Source organism: Thamnophis elegans, chromosome 1 (assembly GCF_009769535.1).
Source record: "Thamnophis elegans isolate rThaEle1 chromosome 1, rThaEle1.pri, whole genome shotgun sequence".
NCBI classification, from domain to species: domain Eukaryota; kingdom Metazoa; phylum Chordata; class Lepidosauria; order Squamata; family Colubridae; genus Thamnophis; species Thamnophis elegans.
In genome coordinates, this window is record NC_045541.1 from 87,952,210 (window position 1) to 87,973,339 (window position 21,130).

At 39.7% G+C, this 21,130-nt stretch overlaps 1 protein-coding gene across 2 annotated transcripts in view; it reads right to left on the minus strand.

Annotated features, from left to right (window-relative positions):
- The window catches only part of GALNT18 (polypeptide N-acetylgalactosaminyltransferase 18), a 351,075-nt gene extending 332,876 nt beyond the window's left edge, over positions 1 to 18,199 (minus strand). Inside the window, exon 1 of one of the 2 annotated variants that reach the window (XM_032227368.1) lies at positions 17,934 to 18,199. In XM_032227368.1, the coding sequence (XP_032083259.1) occupies positions 17,934 to 18,187 (254 nt within the window). In that variant the 5' untranslated portion in view covers positions 18,188 to 18,199. The remainder of the gene's footprint in view (positions 1 to 17,933) is intronic. The other variant, XM_032227361.1, reaches the window with a different exon arrangement.
- Between the last annotated feature and the right edge of the window lie 2,931 nt (positions 18,200 to 21,130).

Here is a 21,130-nt window from a genome sequence, read left to right on the forward strand (position 1 = left end):
CTAAAGAGCAGTCAGGGTTGATCTCCTCTAGGATTGACCGGTTTGATCGTCTTGCAGTCCAAGGGACTCACAGAAGTCTTCTCCAGCACCATAGTTCAAAGGCCTCAATTCTTTGGTGCTTAGCCTTCCTTATGGCCCAACTTTTACAGCCATGTATTGCAACTGGGAAAACCATAGTTTCTTGTTAAAGTCAAATCTTGGACCTCTTTTGGTATTAATATTTTATTGGCCGCTTTCCAACTCCCTACCATTTTTCGTCCTTGTAGAATAGATTTCATTTTGTTTTATAAAGATCAAACATTTATAATAGCAACCTGGTAATCCACCATGTCCAGACAGTTTCCCTAGTTTACTATTTCTTTATGGCATCAGAAATATCCATTATTGTTATAGATCAAGTCATAATTTATCTCTGTTCATCTTAAGTAATTTTTTTTAATATATCATCTATTTTGTCTAAATAGAAGTCATTTCCTAATATGGATGAAATGCTTTTTGTATGGCCGCACTGTCCATTAGTACAGTATATCTGTCTTGAAATTTCAATATCATCTTGTTTTCTTATTTTTATTTTGTAATTTATAAACTGGGAATTCCCTGGTTTATTTCCAAACTCATTTTTTTCTTTACATAATTCATTTTTATTTCCATTTCTCTTACTGTCAACATAAATACTTGTTTTTATAACAGTATTTGGTAAAAATATTTATTTGTTGAGAAAATTTCTCTGCAAATTTAATTCTTTTGTCTTTATTTCATATAATTTTCCCTTGACTCTTCTAAGTTCACTCTTACGCTGTATAAAATAACAGTTAATATAAGCTTTACTTACATCCCAAACCATTCTTAAATTCAGTGCCTTTACCTAAGTTATTTTTTTAATGAATTTCTGTTTAGAATCCTTCAATGTTGTTTCTTTCTACAGCAATATTTCATTTAGTCTTCATCTAAAAGAATTGGATTTCCTTTGGTAAACCAAACTCTTTGGATTTGAAAAATCTTTCGTAATATCTCCACTACAGAAACCTTAGCAGTCAATGACTACTTCAGCTTCAACTGCAATAATACAAGGGCAAACAATAGATACAAACTCAAGGTAAACCGCTCCAAACGCGATCCCAGAAAATATGATTTCAGCAACAGAGTGGTCAATGCCTGGAATGCTCTACCTGACGCTGTTGTTACATCCTCAAACCCCCATAACTTTAACCTTAAACTGTCTAGCGTGAAACCTCACCTCTTTCCTACAAGGTCTGTAAGAGGGTGTTCATAAGTGCACCAGTGTGCCTACTGTCCCTGTCCAATAGCAATAGCAGTTAGACTTATATACTGCTTCATAGGGCTTTCAGCCCTCTCTATGCGGTTTACAGAGTCAGCATATCACCCCCACAGTCTGGGTCCTCATTTCACCCACCTCGGAAGGATGGAAGGCTGAGTCAACCCTGAGCCGGTGAGAATTAGAACCGCTGAACTGCAGATAACAGTCAGCTGAAGTGGCCTGCAGTACTGCACCCTAACCACTGCGCCACCTCGGCTCTTATTGCCCAATTGTCACCATTTACTCATACCCATTTCCTGTGTTCATGTCCATGTTTATACTTACAACTGTTATTTCGTACATGTTTGACTAACTAACTAACTAACTAACTAACTAAATAAATAAATAAATAAATAAATAAATAAATAAATAAATAAAACTTTCTTTAACATCTAAATCATGTCTGTTCTTGAAAAGGATTTATAGTAGTAGGTTTTTCAGAAAGGGAAGTATATTCTAACTCTCAAATTTTATTTCTCTATATACCAACCAGCCCTAAATTGTCCACCAAACCAAAGAAAACTTTTGGTAACTTGCCCTGAGTGCTTTAAATATTTTTTTTCTCAGAAGTCCACTCCAGTTGAGGAGAGAGCTCTCCATTCCATTCCCTCAGCAAGCACCAATTTTCATAAGAGAAACCAGAAAGAGTTGTGCAAGTCTAACCTATGCCAATATTATTTTTGTTCCGTAAATGAAAATGCATTTCCTATTAACAAAGTCAGAATATATGCTGACACTTGAAATTGCTGTTCTATGCTGAAAATCATTTGCAAAGTGGACAGCCTACTCAGTCACTCCAGAAACATAATGGTATCTTAACCTGGCCCTGACTAAATCAAACAGTCACAAAGAGGCTGTGCAGTGCTGTCCAATGACTGAAATTTCTCTGCTCCCAGAGGCACAGCAAGAACTAAATGGAGGTTGCAAACATAAGGTTATTTAACAGTCAGAAGAGCAAGAACTACAAAACACATCAAACATACAAAGCTGCCTGTTGGCATTCTCCAATCTCTGACACACATATTTGTAGTTCCTTTAAACTGATCCTACAAATATATCAAGCTGATTGTAAGCCATCCTACTTTTCCAGAAAATCTCCAATACATTATTCAACAATACTGCCAAATGGATCATAAAAGTATTATTCGTAATATGATTTTGTGAAAAATCCCAGCTCCCAGCGTTATGTTTAGGAAAGGTTGTAAGATTTAGTTTTCATGAGATGAAATTAAGAAGATCTAAGCATCCTAATTTTATGCAGCACTCCAGCATTCAAAGCAGATTCTCCACCTGTTTTCTCAGAAGTTCCTTTAAGAGAATTTATGCTGTCTATAAACACTCAACTCTTGATTCTCCTTTACCAAAGGTAAAGCTGGCAAAAGCTGACTTCCCTTTTTGTAAAAAAAAAAGAAAGAAAGAAAGAAAAGAATTAGCAGATCCAATGTTTCAGCAGATCCAGTATTTAAATTCATGGGATACAACTATAATATGAACAAGCCAGCTTTTGATTCATTCATTTCCCTCCTTCGTTATTTTTATAACTAATTCAAGTCAGTGAACATGTCTAATATACTTTCCTAATTTCCCCACAACAAAAACCCTGTGAGATAGGGAGGGCTGAGAGAGTCTAGATTAGGGGTGTCAAACTCACATCATTATGGCGGTGTCACATAACATATCTGGACTTTTTCCCCCCTTTGCTAAATCGGGCGTGGGCATGGCCTGACACATCCGGCCCATGGGCCAGGAGTTTGACAGGCCTAGTCTAAAGTGAAAAATTAGTCTTAAAAAATTGAGCACAGCAAGCACCACTTCCTGTGCTGTCTACTCATACATTATTATTGCCCTTAAGCATACTGGATTTTTGGCTTTTAAAACATCCTAAAAATCTGTTTCACAGATACCAATAGCTCACCATGCTAAGTATTCCAATATTGTACATCCAAAATGTAGTGTAATTCCAGTCCACAGTTACCCCTTATTTTTTACCACAGGTTAGCTGGGGATTTTAATTGTCCATAAGGCCTTTCCTATAGACTGAGAGAAGACCAGCTTCTGAGCAGAGAAGCCTTTATAACAGCTACATTATTAATTCACCTGGATTGGCTTGCATTGTCTGCACTCCACAGATAATAAACTGAAATGGGGTTTGGTTCTATTTAGTGTGGTGTACAAACCCAATCAACCATGGTTTATTTAAACTACAACATAACAAGATGTTTGGCCATGGTGCTCCCCCAAGTTTTATTAAAGTGGAGATGCCAGGAGCTGAACCTAGATGGTTTTGCCTGCCCAGTGCTTTTACCAATAAACTATCGGCCATTAAAGAAATTCCTACTTATCACCTTCTATTCTCTCACAGAACTATTTAGCACTTAAGGCTTATCTTTCAGTAGCATGCAATTATTTTAATTTTGAAGGAAATAGCCACTGAACTTCTTAACTGATGACCCAACTCTTAATGGTTGTTCAGGAAGAAATGGTTAGTACAACCCCGATACTTGCATTCCATCAATACCATCAAGTGTGACTGTTGCCCAAACTGGATAGTAATGGTGGATGTTGTATTTCCACAAGTACAAAGAGGTTGAGATGGCTGTGCTAATATTTGTAGAAATAGTTCTTAACTCCGTGTTATTGGTTACACTGCTTTTTGTGTGTCCATATCTACAGCTAAAATATCCTAGGTTTTTGTTCCCTTAATGATCTTTGAAAAACAACAACAAAAAGAAGGATGTTTAGAGAATAATTTTTGTTCTTTTTAATATTAAGAGAGAGAATTGTCAGAAATCTGCCATCTGTGTTTAGCAGATGGATTTCTACTTGACTACTTCAGATGAAGCAAAATAGCTTTAATCAATACAATGAAGAAAAATGGCAAGGAATTACATTTTTCTTTTTTAAAAAGTCAGAGACTTTCTAAGTATTGTCCAACAAACAAAAATATATCAATATTAGTGTGCAAAGAATTGGAATTGTTATAATTACATTTGCTTTTCTTTAAATACATGCTGTTTAGCACTGTCTCACAATAAGGCTATTTTTTGTTCTTCAAATTGTTTAGCAACCTCATCCCCAAACATTCACCCATTTACTTAATTATGGGGGAAACCATAATCTATAGCATAAATAAAATAAACTAACAAGAGTGCTTTAGTTTGTTTGATTTTGACTTTAGCATGTTTGGTGAATCCAGCAGCTTCAATTTCCAAACCGTGTTTATGGCTTAAAATGCTCTGTAAATCCTTGTATTCCTCTGTTGTTCAATATGCTACAATTAAACAAAACATGGCTCTGGTATGTGAACCAAGGCATCATCCTAAAGAGAAGAGTCCACGCCCTGCCCCACTTGAGACATTTTCAAATGACAGCATATTTTGACTGAAAACAACATCCAAATTTTGGCCTACAACTTAATCACAGCTATTTTGCTTCTACTATCTCTGAAAAAAATTATTAGGGGGGGGGGAGGTAATCCTTGTTTTAGAAAGCTGTCCAAAACATGATACAGATAGTACTTGACGTATCACCACAATTGTGCCCAAAAGTAGCTCAGAGTTTGGTTCCATTTTGCTACCTTTCTTGCCATAGTAATTAAGTGAATCACTGCAGTTGTTAAGTTAGTAACGTGGTTGCAAAGTGAATCTGGCTTCCCATTGACTTTGCTTATCAGAAGGGCACAAAAGGGGATCATGTGACCCCCAAGACATTGCAACCATCATAAATATGAGCCAGTTGCCAAGCCTCCAAAATTTGGCCACATGGCCATAGGAATGCTGCAAGGATAGTAAGTGTGAATAAGTCTCTTTTTTCCGTTCACTAAACCATCAGTCGAGGACTACCTGTACTTAATAAGATATTTACCTCAATTCATTTTCCATAGCTTTCACTGCTGTCTTAGATTGTTCTTGGTCTGTTGTATTAGCATATGATTTTATGATTATTAGGATGCAAATTACAGGTAATGGGAGGACATGGGACTGTGTCTAAATAGTGTGTTGCCTCTAATGCAGGAGAATAAACAGGCCACTTAACATTCTCACCCTATGAAGTTATGCCACCCTGTGTAGCTGTTAGTAGATACAGGTAGTCCCAACTTACAACAGTTCATTTAGTGCTCATCCGAAGTTACATCGGCACTACAAAATGTGATTTATGACTGTTTTGCTCATTTACGAGCATCCCTATGATCATGTAATCAAAATTCGGATGCTTGGGAACTGGTTCATATTTATGACCGTTGCTGTGTTATTTGGAGTCATGTGATCACTTTTGTGACCTTCTGACAAGCAAAGTCTATGGGGAAGCCAGATTCACTTAACAACTGGGTTACTAACTTATCAGCTGTAGTGATTCACTTAGCAACTGTGCCAAAAAAGATCGTAAAATGGGGCAAAACTCACCTAACAAATGTCTCACTTAACAAACGGAAATTTTGGGTCAATTGTGATCGTAAGTCAAGGACTACCTGTAATGAAGTTTACGTTTCCAGAAATGTTTTCATACCTGCTTTTTGCATAGCAAACACTGGTTAGAGACACAGAAGCTGGCCAAAGTAGTTGTAAGAAGCACTAAAAGAATTGTGTAATATGAATTTACTTCTGTATTCGGTATACCTTGAATATGTTGAATGCACTATCAAGAGTCTATTAAGAGCCGAGGTGGCGCAGTGGTTAAATGCAGCACTGCAGGCTACTGCTAGATCAGCAGTTCAGCGGTTCAAATCTCACCGGCTCAGGGTTGACTCAGCCTTCCATCCTTCCGAGGTGGGTAAAATGAGGACCCAGATTGTTGGGGGCAATATGCTGACTCTCTGTAAACCACTTAGAGAGGGCTGAAAGCCCTATGAAGCGGTATATAAGTCTACTGCTATTGCTATTGCTATAAGAGTCTCCTCAAACAGCAAGATGGGTGGCCCCTCAATTTAATTAAATATTTGTAAAACATTGGTAAGAGAGCCAATTTTTTGATTTACTGTCCACAGGCAGAGTCTGAAGGATATTTCCAGGCTAAAGATAGAAGGAACACATCCTTTTTATATTGGGACTGCCAGATCATCTTGCATGACTATGACAAGTTATGACTTGATAGACTAGTTGAAAAGCTTTGAAAACTATGTTGTCTCTGTACCAGGTGGTTCATTTCGCTAGATTAATGCTTCATAAATCCTTCTTACATTGCTATTAAAAGCACAGTATGCAAGCAAAAAGATGAAAGAGCATTAGGTAGTGAAAACCTAAACAAACCCTCTTCCTGTTATTCAGTATTAATCTATTCATAGTTCAATTCACAGGAAACAACAAACTGGCCAGCTGCATTTTATATTTGAAATGTATGTGTTAAATTCAAAGGTCAAAGGTCAACTCAGAAAACTGGCTAAATATAATAAATTACATTTTATTAAACTATGGATTACTGTGATGTGCAAACATGGTTAGAAATCACTATTATACTTTTGGGGTTTTCACGATTCAAAGGTTTACAGTTAAATACTAGCACAGTAAAATATTTGTACATATATCCATCTAATATTCAGTATCTAGTATATTAAATTGGTGTTTCTCCACACGAATAAATTATCCCAAAAAAACATATAACATATAACCATCAGAAAACAAACCACTGAACAATAAAATCAAAAGCTAAATTTGTCAGATTAGCCCAAAAATACACCAGAGTTTTCATATATAGTATGAGGTAAACTACAGCCAAAACGGAGTTTGTTTAATTTTACTGGCAGGGGAAACACACTTGTACCAGTAGTGTTCATGATTAATCAACATTTGTTAACAAACTGGTTAGGATTTCATAGTTGCCACTTAATTTATTTAGGCCGACATGTCCTAACAAGATCATTTATTCGGAACAAACAGAATCAAATAAAGACAAAAAGGACTGGTCAAGGAAAGCAGCTTAGAAAAAATATACATTTTTCTGAAATGTGTTTGAATATTAGTAGCTTGGGTTGGTAGTTAGGCTGTTAATTGGAGCTCCAAGCTTGGCAATTTGGTTGAAAATGTTTCATCACCATTCAAGTAGACATCGTCAGAGTGTTTTGAAGTGTGTTCATCTATCAGAACACAGGTCTTTAAATACCTTTTTATGAGATGCAAATTAGTCTGAATGTTGTTTGTTCAGATATTTCTAAGTCATGTCTGATTTTGGATTATTGATCCGTCTTTGTCTCAGTCACAACAGCCAACAAACTATCAAAGAAGCTGAAACCAGACCATGACTCAGAAGCACAAGTTAACAATTCTAATCCTAATCTGCATCACACAGATAGTACTTAACTACAGCCCAGCAACAACTGCCAGCCAATCAAACATCTGAAATCAGATCATGACTCAGAAATACCTGAACAAGCAACATCCAGATTAATTTGCATCTCAGAAAAAGGTATTTAAAGACCTGTGTTCTGACAGAGGAGCACAATTGAAAAAGCACAGATGATGTCTCCTCGAATAGTGATGAAATGTTTGCAACCAAATTGCCAAGTTCTGAACTCAAACCAACAGACTAAATACCATTTTCTCTCAATTGTCCCATAACCCTAACACAAAAACACTGAAAATCTGATGGAACATTGTAGCAATTTCTTCTTTTAATAAAGTCATGTATTTTTGAAACAAACGCATCTCTCAAACTTGCAAACCAGCTTAAAGAATGTGTAATAATTTATGTTAACAGGCTAAAAGAAAACTAGTTTGGTGTAGAGGTTAAGGTACCAGGTTGTAAATTGGCTAAGAGTTCTACTTCTGCCTTAAGCACTTAACCAGCGTGATATCTTTAGGCCAGTCACTCTTTGTCAACTTTGAGAAGGAGGTAGTGACAAACCACTTGAAAACCTTGCCAAAAAAAAAGTACAGGGACTAGTCCAGGCAGTCACTGGGAGTCAATACTTATTCAGTCACATACATGCAACACACAACAGCTGAACATAGCTTGCAGACCTACCTCTGACACAAAGTCCTTCTGCACATACTCAGTAAAAACACTACAACTTTTTTATGTCATTAATGTACAGATACCTTGAATTTCACATCCCTGTAGGTAGGTAATAACATTTAGATTCCATTACTGCAGCTGCAACAAAAAAGGCAATTTATTTTAAAGATAATTTATTTTAGTGGCAGGTACTCCCCTGTCAGAGAGAAATCCATCAGGTTCTAAAGTATCTTTGCCTGGATTGTGCCTCACATTATTAAAGGAAATCTTGATCTGCCTGCTTGCCTAAAATGCCAAAATGTGAGGGAAGAGAAGGATGTTGAGACATTTTACAACTTTAGAATGTGAAAAAAAATTCCCGCGTGAGTAAAAATTCTAACTCAGTTGTAAACTTCACTTGACATTCTAGCTTTGCTGCTAGAAGTAAAAACAGACTAATACTGCACAGACAACAAATAAAATTGAAGAAATCCAATGGGGACTGTTTTTCAGTTCATATATTAGGCAGTCTTTTATCCAACTCATTCCAAGTTAATATACAAAACAATTGCAACATTTTATCACTCATAAAAGGATGCTTCACAACCGGCTCAACCTCATGTTTATTTTATTCTGTCAGGGCTGTTAATGTGCAATCCAGAGAATACAAGGGGATGGGTATTCCTTAGACTCTTACAATCCCAACATTTGACACAAGAAATATAACAGGGGAAGCAAATGTAAATAGAGGCAATGAAATAATACACCATTGAGACAGTCAAATGTCCTTAGTCTTAGTTACAGAGTCAGTCAGTGACGTGCGGTGAAGTTTATGGCTGGTGAGGCACTGACATAGTGGTGGGTTTCAAATTTTTTTAGACTTGTGGATGTCAACTCCCAGAATTCCACAGCCAAGCATGCTCAGTTCCGATTTAAAGCAACAGCATTTGTTTTTCTCCTTTGCGAAAAAGTTTCCTTCATTCTTTTTCTTCTCCCTCCCCTCCTTCCTCCCTCTCTCCCCGCTCTCTCAAACAGACACACACAGAGAGAGAAGTCTCCACCATTGCAAATGCAGCCTGCTGTCTGGGTGGGAAATGCCTGAAACGCAATAAAGCCCACCCACCCACTCACCTCCTGCTTGCAGGCTGGGGTAAGAGAAGAGGCAGAGAAGCCTTTGATTGCAGGCAGAGCCACATTGCCTTTCAAACTTGTAATCAGTGAAGTTGGGCTTATATAGTTTTATCTAGGTTTGTGTGTGTGTGTCATGCAGGCTCTGCCTGCAATCAAACTACACTTGGGGAGGGATGTACACTTGAGGATGAAGTTTGAATTCCTCCCCTTCCCTCCGACCCACACGTACCTTTTCCAGCTGTTTTAGAGAGGATTTTAACTCTGCTCTTGCCTGCCATCATGAAAAGAAAAAATAATGTAAAAGGAAAAAGGCAAGAGCTGAGGTCAGGCTGAGCTAGTTGCTGCCAGAGTCACCGTGGATGACTCTGCTTAACTGTTTAAAAAAGCGCCCTCTACAGGAGGAGGCAGAAGAATGATGTGCCTCACCTACGTCAGGAATTTTTCTTCTTTTAACTCTTGCTTAACTCTGCTCAAGTGATCATAAAACACTTAAGTCAGGCTAGATGAGGCACGTCGTTCTCCTGCCTCCTCCTGTAGAGGGTGCTTTCTAAGAGGCTTTTTTAAACAATTAAGCACTAAGCAGAGTCATCCATGGTGACTCTGGCAGCAACTAGCTCAGCCTGACCTCAGCTCTTGCCTTTTTCCTTTTACATTTTTTTTCTTTTCATGATGACAGTGATGAGACTCTGCCTCCCCTGCCTACCCTGACTGCATGTCCTTGGAGTCAGTTATGGAGAACATGACAAATAAGGGGTTCTATTAAAGGCTTTATGGAAAAAAAGATGGACTCTGAAAAAGCAGAATCTCACAGAAGGCTTTAAGATGACCAGTAATATTTCAGACAGGAAAGATCACAGTTGGAATATTTTGAACAGTGTAGATTCCCTCAAGACATGGTGACCTTTGCCAGCCTTCAAATTTCCTAAAGTCCACTAGCCCCATGGAAAGGTTGATAAGCAGCATCCACAGTCTTTAAAAGAACGACTTGGGTTTGGCATTGCTCTATTCACAATGGCTATTATCGGAGAATTGAAAATGAGAAATGAGAAAGGTGGAGTAGAGAAATCAGCATGCTAAGTAGTATTAGAAAAACATTGGAAGTCTCTATTATACTGATCCAGCCACCTTGTATGGAGGGATAATTAATTTCATAGATTTTTCCATCCCTTTGATTTTGTATCACTGGAACTGGACTCTCCTCTCTTTTTCTTACAAACACACTTTAATTTGTATCAAAGACCTGTTTTGCAAAACAGATTTACATCTATTTTAACATTTGTACACACTAAGTATTAACATGCTCAAGTAGTATCGACTTCTTTTCAAACTTACAGCTTGAGTGCCTGATTGTTATTTTTCCCTACTCCTTATTTGTACAAATTGCACACCATGACATATTACTTTAACTGCAACACTTAAAATAGATAAAAAGTGGGAAAATTAAAGCAAAATAAGCAAACAACAATTACTTAGTTACCAATAAAATACATTTCATTATATGAAGAACACCATGCCCCAGCCTATTTCTTTGCCCTCATAATTTATATCTGAATCAAAAAATTATTTTTGGCAACTGAAAATCACTAAATTCTGCTTTGAATCAAAATATATGAGCTCACAGTTGAACTGCAGGGTTCCTGGTCCTTTCTGAACTTGTTTTCTTGCAGATGTTTTATTATCAAACTACTGTAGGTAACTTCACCAATTCCCATCTCCTTTCAGATATTTTAAAAATCAAACTCTGAATTTCTTTTATTTTAAAATATAGCTATTCAGAATGCCAATAGGTAATTAATGTCAATTTCATTCATTACTGTGGATTTAAACTGCTGACACTTGTGAGTAATTTAACTTTGGTTGCCCCAATAGGCCAATTGAGGATAGTCTCCTCCTAATTCCTCTCAATCCATGGATTCCCTTCCATATATATAGAGGAACTACATTTAAATTGAAACCAAAAATATTTTAACTTTTATATGAGAATATAAAAAAGGCACAGACTAGGTTCACAGAATACTAATTCCATCTGAGGGACTGCCTCTCTCCTATTATCTCTATTTCAGGTCCAGCTGGAACAGTATTCTATGGGCCCTGTCAGCCAAGGAGTGCCATTTCATTGGGTTCAGGAAGAGAATCTTTCCTGTCACGGCTCCCTCATTCTGGAACATCATCCCTCTGGAGAGGAAAGTGGTCCCACATATTTGGTTTTTCACAAAGCCCTAAAAACATGGTTTTGCCAACAGTCATGAGCAGTATGGAAGGGCCTGTGAAGTGGCTGTATTGTCTGTTATACATAGGTGTGCTCATTTTGACTATGAATTTTGCCGTAAGGTTTTGTGGTTCACCTTGTTTTTATTTTTTAAATTGCACTGTTTGCTGTTTTTATATTGTTTTTAATTGTTCATGAGCTGCCTAGAGTCATATAGTGAGATGGGCCACTATGTACATTTGATTAAAAAATAAGCAAACACATAAATTAAATTTTAAAAATCTTATTTGACGCAAGCAACTCACAACACTGATATTCTTACTAATAATCTAATTCCATGGTATTTGTTTCCCCCCCAAAAAAAATTTATCAGTTCTCTATTTTTCTAGGGTTTTTTTCTTTTCAAGTATTAATATATAATACTTTGCCTTAAGCCACTTCAGTAATTGAATGGCGTACAAACTAATTACATGCTTAAACAAGCATGCTAATCCAAAATGCTACTCAGTGCATCATGGCTTTACATGATAAAGTGAATCCATCCATAGTATTACTCAATGTAGAGTTTCTCAATCTCTCAATCTCAATCAAGTCATAAGGCCAAGAGGAGGTAACAAGAATATTTGAGTGTGTCGGGCAGTGTCACAATTATTTGGGCTTATTTTTCTCCTCAGCTGCTTTTTCCACTTTCTGTTCTTCTCATTATTTTGCTGACTGAACAAGGAACAGCAGTGATGGTGGCAGCAGAGTCACAAAGAAGAGGTAAATCAAGGTTTGGGATTTTATCCCATAATGTACAAGCAAAGTAATCCAAGCAAAGCCGAGAGCAAGTTCTGACCTGATTCCAGGCAAGGGAATATGCAGTGTGATTCAAATTGTTAACTGCAATGATCAACTAGCTGTATCAACTTTCTTTTGCACTGCACAGAAGAATCAAAGCTGGATCAACCTCAAGGACAAGTCATCTTCAATGACTTGGAAATATAGGAAAACAAATGGAAAACAGTTTATTTTTTTAAAACAGTTCTAAATTATTTTACAATATTCTACTGCACTGATTCAGTAAGCACAACTTTGGTGGATACTTTAGAAGCTGATATTCAGACCTTTGGCTAACCCTGATATTTCTGCCTTAAAAAAGGTAGAGGTATTTTTTAAAGCATTGCAATGAAATCCATGGCAAAGAAAGTGTATCATGATGAATCTAACACTCATTCATTCATTCATTCATTCATTCATTCATTCATTCATTCATTCCTAGTTTGGTAAAGTGGTTAAGACCAGGCTAGGAACCAGTTATAATCCTGCCTTAGGCATGAAAACTGGCTGGGTAACTTTGAGCCAATCATTCTCTCTCAGACCACACACATCACAGGGTTGTTGTTGTGAGGAAAATAGGAGAAGGATGGAGTATTATGTGTGTTCGCCACATTTAGTTATTTACAAAAAAAAATAAAGGGTGAATACAAATAAATTCAGATTAGGAACGCAAATTGAAATAGGGAAGAAAACAGTAAGTGACCACCTGTCTACTCTAGACGAGTTCAAATTACCTGGATTGGATGGAGTGCACCCCAGGATTCTTAAGAAAATGGGATACGAGATCTCAGAACCACTGGATTATATCTTTCAGAGATCCTGGAGCACCGGGGAACTGCCAGAGGACTGGGAAAGAGCTGAAGTGGTTCCCATCTTCAAAAAAGGGAAGAAATAGATCTAGGAAACTACAGACCTATCAGCCTGACCTCAGTACCAGGAAAGATTCTGGAAAAAATAATCAAGCAATGAATTAGCGAACACCTAAAAGCAAACAAAGTAATAGCCAAAAGCCAACATGGTTGTCAAAAACAGATCATGCCAGACTAATCTTATTGCATTCTTTGATAATATGACAAAATTAGTGGACCAGAGGAACGCCATCCATATAGTTTACTTGGAGTTCAGGCATTTGATAAGGTAGACCATAACCTACTACTAGATAAAGTAGAAGAATGTGGGTTAGACAGCATCACCACCAGATGCATTCGTAACTGGCTGACCAACCGCACTCAACGTGTACTCCTCAATGGAACTGCATCTACATGGAGGGAAGTATGCAGTGGAGTACCCCAAGGCTCTGTTTTAGGCCCAGTACTCTTCAACATCTTCATCAATGATTTGGATGAGGGAATAAATGAGGAACTCGTCAAATTTGCAGATGACACCAAGCTGGCAGGAATAGCCAACACTCCAGAAGATGGGCTAAAGGTACGGAAGGATCTTGACAAACTGAACATTGGGCACTATCTAATAAAATGAAATTCAATGGTGAAAAGAGTAAGGTTCTACATTTAAGCAACAAAAACGAAATGCACAGGTATAGAATAGGTGGTACCATGCTCAGTAGTAGTAACTGTGAAAGGGATCTTGGAGTCCTAGTGGACAACCATTTAAATATGAGCCAGCAGTGTGCAGCAGCTGCCAAAAAAGCCAACACAGTTCTAGGCTGCATAAATAGAGGGCTAGAATCAAGATCATGTGAAGTGTTAATACCACTTTATAATGCCTTGGTAAGGTCACACTTGGAATACTGCATTCAGTTCTGTCACCACAATGTAGAAAAGATGTGGAGACTCTGGAAAGAGTGCAGAGAAGAGCAACAAAGATGATTAGGGGACTGGAGACTAAAACATATGAAGAACAGTTGCAGGAACTGGATAAGTCTAGTTTAATAGAAAGAAGAACTAGGGGAGACATGATAGCAGTGTTCCAATATCTCAGGGGTTGCCACAAAGAAGAGGGAGTCAAATAAAGTTCCTGCTATGTTCATAGACTTTTGTTCCACAATGAAGCAGATTCAGGTGTTTTGACAATTCCTTATTCTAACCTATGGATAATGTAAAACAAAATATTGAAAGGTCATTGACTCATCCTTAAATATCAAAGTACTTTCTCCAAATCTCATATCTCCATTCTGACTTAAATGAAGTCCAATTCAACTTGCATAAATGCCCACTGAAAAACCTTGTCAATAACCTTTTAAGTTAGATACACAAACATACCAAAACAAAAACCAAACCAACGCAGCTCACCTATCAATTCCCTAGATCAGTTCCCTCTAAATCACTGCTCTTCAGGTGAATTCCCAACCACCGTATTAGAAAGGTACCATTTTACTGGCTACTCTAGAGAGTTATATAGAGGTTGCTATCTCTCAGCTTTAACTCTAATAACACCATGGAAATCAAAGCCCAAATCTTATAACCTCCACCCTACAAATAGCAAGACTGAAGTACCTAGTCTCTAGATGGATTTGTACAGCGCCTTAAACAGAACCCAACCAAACATGATTTTGTATTTTGTGTGAACCAAGTTATTCTTGCTTTCAAGTTCGATGGTGTGGCACAACCAAGCCCACTGTATTTTATTTAGTAAACCGCTTTTTTAGCAAGTGGTCGCCTACAGTTAAAATTACCGTATTTAACAAATTCACAGTAAAAACTTGCAGTATTTGAAGATCATCCACTTAGTCACACTATGTTATCTTTCTTGACTTAATTTTTAAAAATTATATACAGCTAATTAATTTTAGCAATCCCCTCTTAAGAAGACACATTTTAAACGAACTTTAGGCAAAAGGAATTTAAGCAGTTATCAGATGTCATGTTTGATTTCCAGCCCAAACTTGTCAAGTCATTAGTTAATCCACATTCTGAAATTTAAGCCAAAAGCAACATGACTATTGCTTTGAGAGCTGCAGTTATCCATTCCATATTTACTTAGGGCTAATCCCAATAAAGACACATTTTATATTTTCCTACATTTTCAATAGCACATAACTTATAGTGCCATTATGCGCTCTCTCTATAAATAGTATGCGCTATATATGTATGTATGTATGTATGTATGTGTGTATATATATACACATACATACACACACACACATACATACATACATATTTGTTTAATAAATAAATAAAGATCAGGGCAGTTCTAACTGGAACTCTCAGTTTCGTTGTCAATAGATTCTTTAATTTCTGAGAAGGTGAGCTGAACATCTTACATGCAAAGCATTTTTTTCTATCATGGAGTCTGCCCCAATCTTTGCAGAAACAAGGTATCAAAAATCATGATTTCAACTTGTGCTGCTGAATAAAGGCCAGGCCAAGAGTGACAAAAAACTTTAGGATGTCACCAAAACTTTCATTAACTTGGCTTCTTCTGGGAAAGCCTAGGAAAACTAAGGAATGAATTCTACTTCTAAACAGCTGTAACCAGAATACAAATATCGTACTTACAGTGGGCTTAACATTTTAGTAGCACAAGTTCTATAACAAGATCCATATTCCAGGATTCCTGGGGGGGGATTTAGAAGGGATATTGCTCTATCTTCTGAAAAAAAATACCTTTGCACAGGTGTAGCCAGTAAATAGACAGAAGGGGAAGAAGTCTACATTGTATTTACATTCTAAGGAACTAGAAGGACTTTGGAAAGCCTCCTTTATACATAGAAATCTTCTAATGAATGTGTGTTGTGTATGCCTTTAATATGTTTCCACTGTAGCTCATGCTTTTAACTGGAGCACTCTGTCAGACTGGCAAAATTGATTTAGGAGAAAAGGAATCTGTTTAGCAGCTGTAGCAAACTAGCTGAATTCTGTCTGGATGGATGCAGGAGTTGAATACTGCAGGACCTCATCCATCCCAAGAGATTGGTAACTGAAGTTATCAAACATTCTCATTTTTCATAGACCTTTTTTCCCCTTAGATATCACAATTCCAAAAATAAGAATAGAGCTGTCCATTGTGGTCACCTTATGGACAAACTCTGCACACATCTAATAACAACGTGGAGAACGTGGTCTCTTTATCTGATTAAAAACTGTGCAAAATATGGAGAAACAAAAGCAGTGTGGAATCTGAAAATGTGCCAAGGGCTTCCCCTCCAGGAAATTCATTAAAAAATATATATGGGAAAAAGGGAAGACAGAAATATTTTAAACCCCACTTGGCCATGAGCCCTTAAAGCATTTGGAAAGCATGTGGTCCTCTCCCATCTCCATCAGAGGGTAAATAAAGACAATATATCATGCCTTCTGTAACTAATAACATATTAGGAAGTAAAAAGGAGGAGAAGGGTCCAGAACCACATCTGGCAAGGAAATGATGCTTCCTATTCTTCCCCAGCATCCCTTTCTACAGCAGAAGCAGTCAAATGCCATTACCCAGATTGGGAATAATCTCAGATCGTTTTCCCAAACCATCCTCCTCTCAATCAGAGGAAACAAAACGCCGAAATAATATGCAATCTTTATATACAAAGGCAATTAACACAACTAGTCCAGGGGTTTAAGAGCAGAGATGGAGATGAAGAGGGAGGGAACACGACACATTAAAAAAATAGCCATAGCACACTATGAAAACTAAGATCAGCTGCTTAATCCCATGCCAAGATCTTTCCAGAGAAGATCTTCCGAGGTCTCTTCCATGGAGCAACTTCAACAGGCTCGAAAGCCGGTTTGTTACACCGATGGACACAGTGAGAGCCCAACCCACCCGCTCAGGAGATGCCGTTCCTCGGATTAAATCCTCCACCGGGATCGGACTTCTGACCGAGCCAAGAGGCTCCCCACATCCTCTTCCCTCCCTCGGGCTAAACTGCCAGCTGTCAAGCGCCAGATTACCCATAGCCACCAGCAGAGCTTCTGGCTGGGAAGCATCAGCCGCTTCTTCGCAATCACCGGTTCTCACGGAAAGGCGGAAAATGGAGGGACGGAAACACACACACGCCGAGCACACACACACACACACACAATCAAACCGCTTCCTCCAGGAATTGACCGTCGCTCGTTCAGTCTCCTCAAAGGCTTCAAGACAACCGGGATTCCCTTCGATCCTCAGAACTAGCGGCGGCCAGATTATCGAGCCACACGGAGGAAGGAAACTGACAAGCTATGGGCGCTGCCCCCACCGCCTCAGCTTCTCGCTCCAGCCAGCCAGGCAGCGGCTTAGCCGGCGGCACCCAGCGATTTCGCTGAAAGGGAAGGCAGCCAGGAAGCAGGAGCCTTCGCCCGACCAAGGAGAGCCCGTCCTAACAAAGCTCCCGATTCTTCTCAACGAATTTCTTTTCCTCTTTAACTCTCCGCTCCTCTTTCCCTCCCTCCCCTCCCGCGCATCCTCCCCTCGGACCAGAGTCCACCATCCCGCCTGTGGCAGCAGGAATGTGACCTCAAAACACCCATGTTCCAAATAAACGGAACCTGTGCAACGCTTGGGGTTTTTTTTTTAAGAGGGGGGGGGGGTTGTTAGGGACTAAGAGAGAGACTTGGAAAATGGGGGAGACGCTCTTTCGAAGGAGAGAAACGGGACTGCGGAAGCGAGGGAGTACCTTGGATGTGCTGCTTGATGACACTTTCCAAGTGGTCCAGTCTTTCTATAATCCTTAGGGTGTCTCCTTTGTCTTCCTCTAACTTTTTCTCCGAGATCGGCTCCTGAACTTTCACGGAAACCGTGGCGATGTAGTTGGTGACCCAGCCCACGTAGAGCAAGCAGATGATGTTAGTCATCCCGCTGAGAATCACGCAGGTGGACACTAAAGTTTTGGCTTTCCTGTTGCAAACCATTCTGAGATCCCTCCATATAGCTCCGACAAAACCTGGGGCTCCGGTAGAAGAAGCGGGTGGGAGAAGAGCAACGGCAGCAAAAAGAGAAAAAAAAGTCAATAAATAGGTGCGTAATTCACACCCTTCTCTCGCTTTCTGCAAAAAAGGGAAACCGGTCGAGTCTCAAGTCAGCGAATTTCCATCAAAACCGCGACCTGTTTCACAGGCAAGGAACATTTTCTCCCCCGCCCAAAAGCAAAGGTGAAAGCGAGAGCTTGATTCGTTTTGCTGGGATCTTCCCGGCTGTAAACCAATCCAAGAAAAACCAAAGGAAAGAAGCAGAAACTTTTGTCTCCAAAGCTTTGTCCGCTCCAAGGCTCGGCTGCTTCCCTTGGCCAGCCCCACTCCAGAGCGCGCACGGGAGAGAGATGCGGAGTCAGGTGCCCAAGTCTTGCAAAAACTTTCTTCTCCGCCGTGCCGCCTCGCACAGCTCACAGCAGCCAACGCTCCTTAAGCCGTCCCTTAGAAGCCGCAAGCAGGCGAGTCGGGCGTGTATGGGGGCGGATTGACAAGCCTCTCGTCCAATAATGAGAAGGAGCTGGTCCAGAGTTCCGTGGCATCGCCAAGCTGTTGGCCAACGGGGGACTTTGGGGGGCGGGGGAGAGCTTCATTGGAGGCCCACCTGCTCGCCGATCCGGCTTTCTCTAGCGGTCAGGCTCCCGTTCGGCGAGGGTGTTTGTGTTTGCCTAGGACGGCGGCTCCCGGGAAGCTCGACCCGGGGTTGAGTGGGGCGGATCTCCAGCCGAAGTCCAAGGAGGCAGCGAAAATTGCGTGGTAAGTTCCACAGGTAAAGCTAATTTATCACGTCTGGCTTTCCTTCCATATTCTTCCCTCTTTTATCCCTCGCTGTTAGTATAATATCTGTTGCTATTATATTATCAGCCGCCCACAATACTGTGATCGATTCTATAAGGTGTCTCAAAGATGCTTTTTTTTTTCCTTCCAAGAGGCAACTGGACTTTCTGGGTTTTCTTTGAAGACGTTTTTGCTTCTCATCCAAGAAGCTTCTTCAGCTCCAGATGACCTGGATGACTGAGAATCTCCATAGATTCTGTAAGGTGTTTTAAAGCTTTTCCTTGCATGGTCTAGTAGTCGATTATGAACTGTCAAAGAGACCCTGGCTGATTCAAATTCAGCCACTGCCTTCCTTCCTCCTGTAAAGGCTTGGTCACTTGATTCCCAAATATTCACTAGAGGGGTCTTCAGTGTTAAAAGCCTAGCAATAGCTTATAAAGTCACTGGAGAAAAGATTTTAATGGGAGCTGTCTTAGCCTGCTGTTTTATTGTAATAAAAAAGGAGGAAGTATTTTTGGATTCTTCCCCCAGCCAGGCCAGTGTATTAGCTCCATTACCCGTGCCTGTGTTCTGTAATGTTCCATTTTACATGTATGGAATTAAGGTTACTAAGTCTTCCTAAAATATATAACTGAATCCAACCTAACCTATGCATCGCCCATAGTGTAATTGGGTAAAATTAAGCCAGACTAAGAAATTGTAGTCAGGGTTCCCTTTTGCTTGCTCTGGAATGACAACAATGCTGGCAAGCAGTTTTGGCAGTGAGCCCAGATATGGCAAGGAGCCAGGCATATCCTGGGGCAGTCTCATCTGTTGCAGATGCCTTTCCTACTGCCTTTCCTTGCCCATGAGACCCACGTTACCTGCTGCTTGAAGTTCATGGATGATGTGTGGTTTGTATTCATTTCCCTTCCCCAAGGCAGTGGTTCTCTGCTATGTATCCCTCCAACAGTTGAGGGTGAGATTGCTGAAGTCTTCTTTTTTCTCCGGACTTCAGACAATAATGATTGGAGAAGCCTTACCTGCAGCCCCAGCCATGAAATTGTCCCTGGGAGACAAATAGTTCTCTATGCCATATTCACAGGTGGCCCTTCCCATGGGCTTCTGGATGTTTTAACTCTGTGCTCCCTTCCAACCTCTTCCTCCTCTCCCTTTCCTCTCTTTGGAGCAGTTCTCATCTACCTGACACAGAGTGGGTCCTGGAGGAGGATTCTGCTGCAGTGCACGATACTCCATAGAATTGCTGTGCTGCTGTAAGGTCTTCATGTGGCTACAGCCTGGCATGCTTTTTTGCCTTGTGTCACACCAGCTTCATGGGCCGTAAATACTACTGAACTGCAAGGAGTAGGAAGAGGATGAAGAGCAATGGGAGGAGGTGGAAAATGCTGGGCCAAGGATTTACCTCATTCTGGTAAGCCTAGGGGGATCATTTTCCAGAGTTACACTGATGGGGCTGAACCTTACAGAAAGTACCATATGGGCACCAGCAGTTACCACTTTCTTACTGTTCCCGTGGCAGCCTGCTGACCGTGCCAGAATTAGGGACAAGCTAAGCAATTTACAGTTTAGGGTCTCATTGGGGTCTCATAGTCCAAAGGGGGGCTCTCAAAATTTCAGTTTTCTTTTCACTTGCTATAGTTTCCTTATCATTTCATAGCCCAAAGTGTCCATTAATTAAGCTATTCTGTATGGTTCACATGATCCTCATTAATTAATATATGCTTTGTTTCTGTCTATACTTGCGCCTTCTATTCACAGAGGGTCTTTCCCTACCATATTGTGGATTTTTTTTTAATTCTTGGCATTCTTGCCATGTTCAGTTGTTATATTTGCTAGGTAGAATCTCTAGAGTTAAATCGCTGTTAGCACTTTCCAAACAAAACTGCTAAAGTTTCTCAAAGCTTAGCCCATTCCTGTTTTAAAACTGGCCTTGTCAGCCAGTCCTTCCATTTCTTCCTTTAGTAATCGTTCAACCCACATCTATTTCATCCAAGCTTCATGGAGGAGACAGGAGAGTGATAGCATCTCAGAAGCTGCTCTGGTGGGCCACTCAGCTATGCTATGGTAGACCAGCCAAATCAATAGGGTTGAGCTGCGCTTCTATTAGCA